Source organism: Seriola lalandi, unplaced genomic scaffold (genome assembly GCF_002814215.2).
Source record: "Seriola lalandi dorsalis isolate HSWRI2012SDOR001 ecotype SW California unplaced genomic scaffold, Sedor1 jcf7180002054976, whole genome shotgun sequence".
NCBI lineage: Eukaryota > Metazoa > Chordata > Actinopteri > Carangiformes > Carangidae > Seriola > Seriola lalandi.
In genome coordinates this window covers 782,498-788,904 of record NW_019525526.1, presented here as the reverse complement: position 1 = coordinate 788,904, position 6,407 = coordinate 782,498, and the positions used below count along the sequence as shown (strand labels likewise).

The window sequence follows — 6,407 nt, the reverse complement described above, 5'->3', positions numbered from 1 at the left end:
CCCCCCCCCCCCGAATCTTCACGCTTGCTATAATGAGGTGATGGCTGCTCACTCTCTCTCTCTCTCTCTCTCTCTCTCTCTCTCTCTCTCTGCAGGACCTGATCCTGGACCAGACAATAGAGAAGGTGTCGTTCTGCGCTCCGGACCGGAACTTTGAGAGGGCGTTCTCCTACATCTGCAGGGACGGCACCACGCGACGCTGGATCTGCCATTGTTTTATGGCCATCAAAGACTCAGTGAGAAGTCACTCAAACATGTTGCATGGGCGCAAGCTGTACATTTCTATCAAGACTTTTACCATACTATTGTTACATGTTCTACTATACCAATTTTCTGATTGATATTGATTGTAATTGATAGGAGAGGAAGGGAACCGATTATTACTTTCCATTAAGACTCTGCTGTGAGCTCATGTACATTAGGCCACAATATTCATTTCACACCTGGTTGCTCAGTGAAGGTGGGACACCACTGCTGAATGAACACAAGAGAAAACTCCGGACCCCAGCAGACCTTAAAGAAATGTTATCTTCATCGTCTCTGTTCCAGGGAGAGCGCCTCAGTCACGCTGTGGGCTGCGCCTTCGCCGCCTGTCTGGAACGAAAACAGAAGCGGGAGAAGGAGTGTGGGGTCACGGCGACCTTTGACGCCAACAGAACCACTTTCACCCGCGAGGGCTCATTTCGTGTTACTACGGCAACAGAGGCGGCAGAGCGGGAGGAAGTCATGAGGCAGCTACAGGATGCTAAAAAAGGTTTGTGTTTGTCGTGTCGCTCCCTGACCTGGGAAAAGGGTCGGCCAGTTCGACCAAGGTCTTTTATATAATACTCCCACCTCCAGCTGATGTTATTGCTGCATTTGTTTGGCTTCTGTGGAGGAGAAAATAGAAGTCTGCTATTTGAGGAACGGCCAAACAACACCTACCAATAAACATAGACACACAGCACTGTGAAATTCAACTAAAAAAAGTCGTTTCACTGGATTTTCTTTCCCCTTCTCTAACAGCAGAGACAGATGTGAAGGTTGCTGGGAACTCAGCCACCAGTGTGACAAACTCCTCAGCACACCAGACAGGAGGTTCACCATCCCCCTCGTCCTCCCCGCCCCTCTCTGTGTCCGCCCTGGGACCTCAGGCGATCCCCCGCAGACACGCGCCGGCCGAGGCTCTTGCCAGGCAGGGCTCCTTCAGGGGCTTCCCGGCCCTCAGTCAGAAGACGTCTCCCTTCAAACGACAGCTGTCGCTGCGCATGAACGAGCTGCCCTCCACCATGCAGCGCAAGTCCGACTTCCCCATGAAAAACACAGGTGGGTCCCCGGCTCCTTCGTTGCTCCACACAGCTGATAACCTTCAAGTACAGTCTGTTATGATCAGTTGGAACGATGCAGAGAACAACAGAATAAAATGTCTAATTTTCAGTCTCCGTTTGAAATAATGTGGATTAGTGACTAATCCAACGTGAACACATTCCCAGAACAAAATTACTTTCTGTCTTCTAATGGAGTGATGTCCTTTATCTGATGTATTCTAGTGATGTCTGCCTCTGTTTTGTCCTCCTATAGTACCTGAGGTAGAAGGCGAAGGTGACAGCATCAGTTCGCTGTGTACCCAGATCACAACAGCATTCAGTGGCCCCCCGGAGGACCCCTTCTCCTCGGCACCGATGCCCAAGCCGGCTTCATCCCCACAGTCTCCTGTAGCACCAGGTAAAACCTCCTCTAATAAACCTTTAATATCTAACACGTGTCACCATGACAACTCACCTGATTGGCCAGCTGTGTGAAGCATGAGACGCTCTGATTGAATTTGTGTAGGGAAGAGATTTAAGTAGAGAAATTACACATTACTGCCGCTCCGTCACAATAGATTAGTTCACTGTGCCAGCTGCTTATTATGCAGCATCAATTGTTTTAGCTTCTTGTAGTTACTAAAATAAAAGTCTTAATGTGTGTTATCAACTAATCGGCCATTTTGCACCCGACAAGCAAAACTACTACATTCATTAGGGAAACGAGGAAGCGCACGCTAATAGACTGGTTGTTGTCTGTGGCCAGTTCTTCTGGGCAGCAGTCTCATTCATTGCCCACATTTTGGCTGAATTTCTTGTTTCTGTTTCGGCGCCGTAGGAAATGAGTAGACTTCCAGTGACTTGCTGATTATGTCGCCTGCTCACATTTTGTCCTAACTGAGTTCATAACATTTATCTCACACGTGTGATTAACACTTGTAAAAGACTGCTAATTATCCGCACGGTGACATTGTGCATGTCTAACGAAGGATCGGCCCGTCACAGCCGACGCGCCGGCTTGCTTTGTACTAGCATCTGTCTTTTATCTGCTGTAGTGAACGGCACAGCTCCAGCCTTCTCCGTTGCCGTTGCCGCTGCTGCTGTTGCTACTGCTAACCCCCCAGTTCTGGCCCCCGCTCTGCCTGCTCGAGAAACTAACCCCTGGGCTAAGACCCCAGCAGGGGCCCCGGCCTCAGCACAGCCAGGTAAGCGGCTCCTCAGGAAGGTTAAAGTTGCAAAACAACGGTTCTTCGTTTGGAGTTATTGCAAAGGATAAAGTTCCTGTTATCACGGTGGACAAGAGGATACGAGGGCTGAATGTCAAGGAGCCGCTGGTCCCAGCAGACATGTTTGCTGTCATTGTGCATTAAACTTTTTAATGATTCAGAGTCAGAATCACTTAAACTGGAGGTTTTCACACTGTGAGGGAGACACTGTTGTGCATGAGGCAGGTGCATGCTGCTGTTCTGAACAACAGGTTGTTAATCATTGTAGTTTGACCTTCTGATTTGTCCCGCTTATCAACACAGTCAGCACTCGAGCGGCATTAGTGGCAGTGACATAAAGCTCACTGAGGAAATTTAAGTACTTTAAAACCCTTAGTGACAGATTGCTGCAATTTGCAAGAAAAATAGTTTCTCCTCCCCAGAGTCATAACTCAGTCAAATCTCATCACAGACTCTTTTTATTTTTATTTTTAGACACAGCATAACTTACGCTTTCCAAGGATATCCACACCTCTGATGTCCGTCACATGAACCAAGTTCTGGAGTTCTTCTCTTCACAATACATAACAATTCCCTCAGTATCAAAGTAATCCGGTGACAGCTGTCTGTGTATCAGTGGGCACATTGAAAACTGGAACTGCTTACACCTGTATCCCTTTACCTTTAAGGCCAAACTGTAGATGTGGATCTTATTTGTTACTTTTATCAACTTTAAAGGGGTAATTCAGGTTTTTTGACGTGGAGTTGTGTGTAGAATACTTTCCTTTGGCACTACATTTTTCAACCACTGAGCTATCGTATTCCTACGCACAAGCGCACCTACGGAGCGCACTGTATTACGCCACTTTCTGATTCACTCAGCTGCCAGCTTTCCTAACTGGGAGCGCACTGAACTGAATGCACTGTGGGTAATGTACCGAGTATTCATGAGAACCCCACGTCAAAAAACCCGAACTATCCCTTTAAACTTTATCAGTAATTAAATGTTTGGTTTAATCACTTATTTTGCCTTTTCTGTTTACTCTCTGACAACAGGAAGTGACTGGTCATCACCCACTCCAGTGATAGTAGTCCCCCCCTCATCCTCCCCAGCTATACCCTCCCACAAACGCACGCCATCAGAAGCGGACCGGTGGTTAGACGAAGTCACCAAGTCTGTCCGAGCTCCGCAGCCTAATCCGATCATGGCAGCGGCATCGCCCCCCACCCAGCAGTTCACTGCCCCCGTGCCGATTCCTGTGGCGCCCGTTCCCTCTGTTCCCTTCATGTCCTCTCTGCCCCCCGCCGTGCCCATGTTGCCCCCTCGCCAGCCTGCCTTCCACGCTCAGGCTCCAGCCTCCTACCCAGTGTCCAACGGGCTGCCGTTCCCTCAGCCCAGTGTGCCTGTGGTCGGCATCACTCCTTCACAGATGGTGGCTAATGTGTTCGGCTCAGCCACGCAACCCCAGCCGTTCCCCGTCCCTGCGTCTACGACCCCCCAGCACGATGTCCAGGCCGTCGGCAGCGTCAGCCCGTTCATCAAACCCCCGCAGTCCGCGGTCATGAACCCTGTTCACCTCCAGCCATCCAATGGCAGTGTGACCTTTAACGGAGCAGACAGCTGGGCAGCTCCGTCCCAACTCGCTCCATCCTCCCCAGCCTCCCAGCCGCCCCCACAGCAGCAGGAAGATGCCTTTGAGGCCCAGTGGGCAGCTTTGGAGAGCCGCTCACGCCAGCGCACCACACCCTCCCCGACGAATCCCTTCTCCACCGAGCTGCACAAGACCTTCGAGATCCAGCTCTGAAGCCTGGGCTTGAGATGAGAACGTACTGGACAATAAAGATTTGCTTGAGCAGGTGGGTGATTGACTACAGAAGAGAGCGACACGTCCTGCCTCTCCTCGTCTCGGTTTCAGCGGACAAGCTCAGCGGGGCTGAAGAGAACTGGCACAGTGGAGAGCAGCAGGTGAATCAACAGGGAGCAGAGCTCTGCACAGCAGTGAGGGGAGAAAAAAAAAAACAAAACAGGTTGCTGTTAACAAGGGTGCAGCTCCCCAGGCATTTCATTAGCATCGTCTGTATTGTTTTTCGTTTGTGCTGTGGCGCGCAAGGTCGTCATTACCCCGTGGATTATCCGTGCTGAGCCACATCCAGCCCCCTTGTCAGCCCCCTCCCACCCAAGGGTGCGGTTGCTCCCGTCCCCTGCCCTCCTTTTGCTCCGTTTAGCTCCCAGCGCCCCCTGTTGACAGGACGAGACCTCCCTCACCTGGCAGAGGAACTGCAGCACTGAGAGAACTCGGCTTCCAGATGAGAAGTTCTCGTTAATAACTTCCCAATCAGAAGAAGAGTGAGACAATGCCAAAATCTTTATTTTTATGCATTAAGTATATTTTAAATAGCTTTGGAATCTAACAGAAGAGTTGTAAGTAATCTTGCCAAAGGCACAGGCTAGCTACAATGAGACAAGTTTATGTTCGTGTATACAAGAAATGACCCTATATATTATACATAAATATATATATATCTATAAAGAATCTATACTGTACACACAGCTCACAGCAGTGCTAATTTTTAATGTGATGTAAAGAGATTTTGTGAAGGGACAGCTGCTTTACCTTTGTGTTTTATTGTTTTATTTTTGAAGAAAAATCTCTTTATTGCCGTCTATTGCATCCTCTGATTGGATGTGAAGCATCTCACTGTAAATACGGTATCATTGCAGCAACAATCAATGTGGACCTAGCGATGGTGGTGGTGCCCAACTGGTTGCCTCTCTTACCTGTGCTCAGTTTTCAATATTTTAGTACACATCAGTACTTAACATTTTACTCCTTCTGTCTTCATTGTCATTCTTTTTGCGTGGTAACGATCTTGTTTTTTATTTAACACATTAGGATGTGTCATCTTCTGTTTCTCCACCTCTTGTATTATTGTTATTATTATTATTATTTTTTTTTTTTTAGTAGTTGATTTCTAAATTCTTATTTTGCACAAGCACTAAACGTAGATGATTTGACCTCACAGGTGACCTTGATCAACATGGGTTAGTCAGTTGTGGTGCTGCAGTAGCTGAGAAGCTGCGTGCTGACCTGCCCTGACCTCCGTTAGCCTGCTGTGTTCTGACGGTCAGCAGAAAACTACAGGGAGATAAAACGGTTTCATCTCTCACTGTCTAATTTCTCTCTTGTCATGTTTTTTTTTTTTTTTTTTTTAAATCAAACCTGTGAATATGATCTATTCTCTGATCTATTTTTCCATTTTGTAATTATTTCATTACTTTATTCCACTTCTTTGGAGAAATATTGAAGCTAAAAGATTGAATAAATTGATGGTGGTAGAGGAAAAAGTGGTGTGTGTTCCTGAATACTGTTATGTTTTGAACATAAAATCCTTTAACGCTGATGAAGAATTGAGTGCCATTCCTCAGGGCGCAAGCTGGAGCTAAAGAGGAAAATATTCAGGTAGTATTTTTATACAGAATTTATCAAACAAAAATGGCCGACATTCACTGGTTCCAGCTTAAATATAAGAACTTACACTTTTTTTTCTGTTTTATGTGATGTCAGTTGAGTATCTTTGAGTTTTGGTCTGGTTGTACAACAAAAAAAAAACAATTAGAGGACATCACCTTGGAATATTTAGTTGGACTTTACTATAAGTGCATGCATAAAATGCTAAACCTTAAAGGTATTGAACGGATACCAAGGTAAAAAGATAACATATGAGTAGATTATCATTATCTGTTGACGTGAAACAAGTCACTGCTTTGCACTTGAATAAACATGGAAAATGCAGGAAGTATACTCAATTATTTTCAGACCAAATGAGTTGATAAAAACAGAGCTGTAATTTTCCCAGTGGCTCTATAAACATCAGCTGCATTTGGTCTGTTGTGATGTTGGTCCGTCCGGCCACC

The 6,407-nt window shown here is 46.7% G+C and overlaps 1 protein-coding gene across 5 annotated transcripts in view; it reads left to right on the top strand.

The window, feature by feature from the left end:
* The window catches only part of numb (NUMB endocytic adaptor protein), a 41,371-nt gene extending 35,534 nt beyond the window's left edge, over positions 1-5,837 (top strand). For 2 of the 5 annotated variants that reach the window (XM_023396345.2, XM_023396343.2), the window contains 6 exons: positions 96-236; positions 550-754; positions 1,009-1,305; positions 1,561-1,704; positions 2,342-2,491; positions 3,548-5,837. In XM_023396345.2, the coding sequence (XP_023252113.1) occupies positions 96-236; positions 550-754; positions 1,009-1,305; positions 1,561-1,704; positions 2,342-2,491; positions 3,548-4,296 (1,686 nt within the window). In that variant the 3' untranslated portion in view covers positions 4,297-5,837. Of the gene's footprint in view, positions 1-95; positions 237-549; positions 755-1,005; positions 1,306-1,560; positions 1,705-2,341; positions 2,492-3,547 lie in introns of all 5 variants that reach the window. The other 3 variants (XM_023396344.2, XM_023396342.2, XM_023396346.2) reach the window with 2 other exon arrangements.
* Positions 5,838-6,407: the final 570 nt, after the last annotated feature.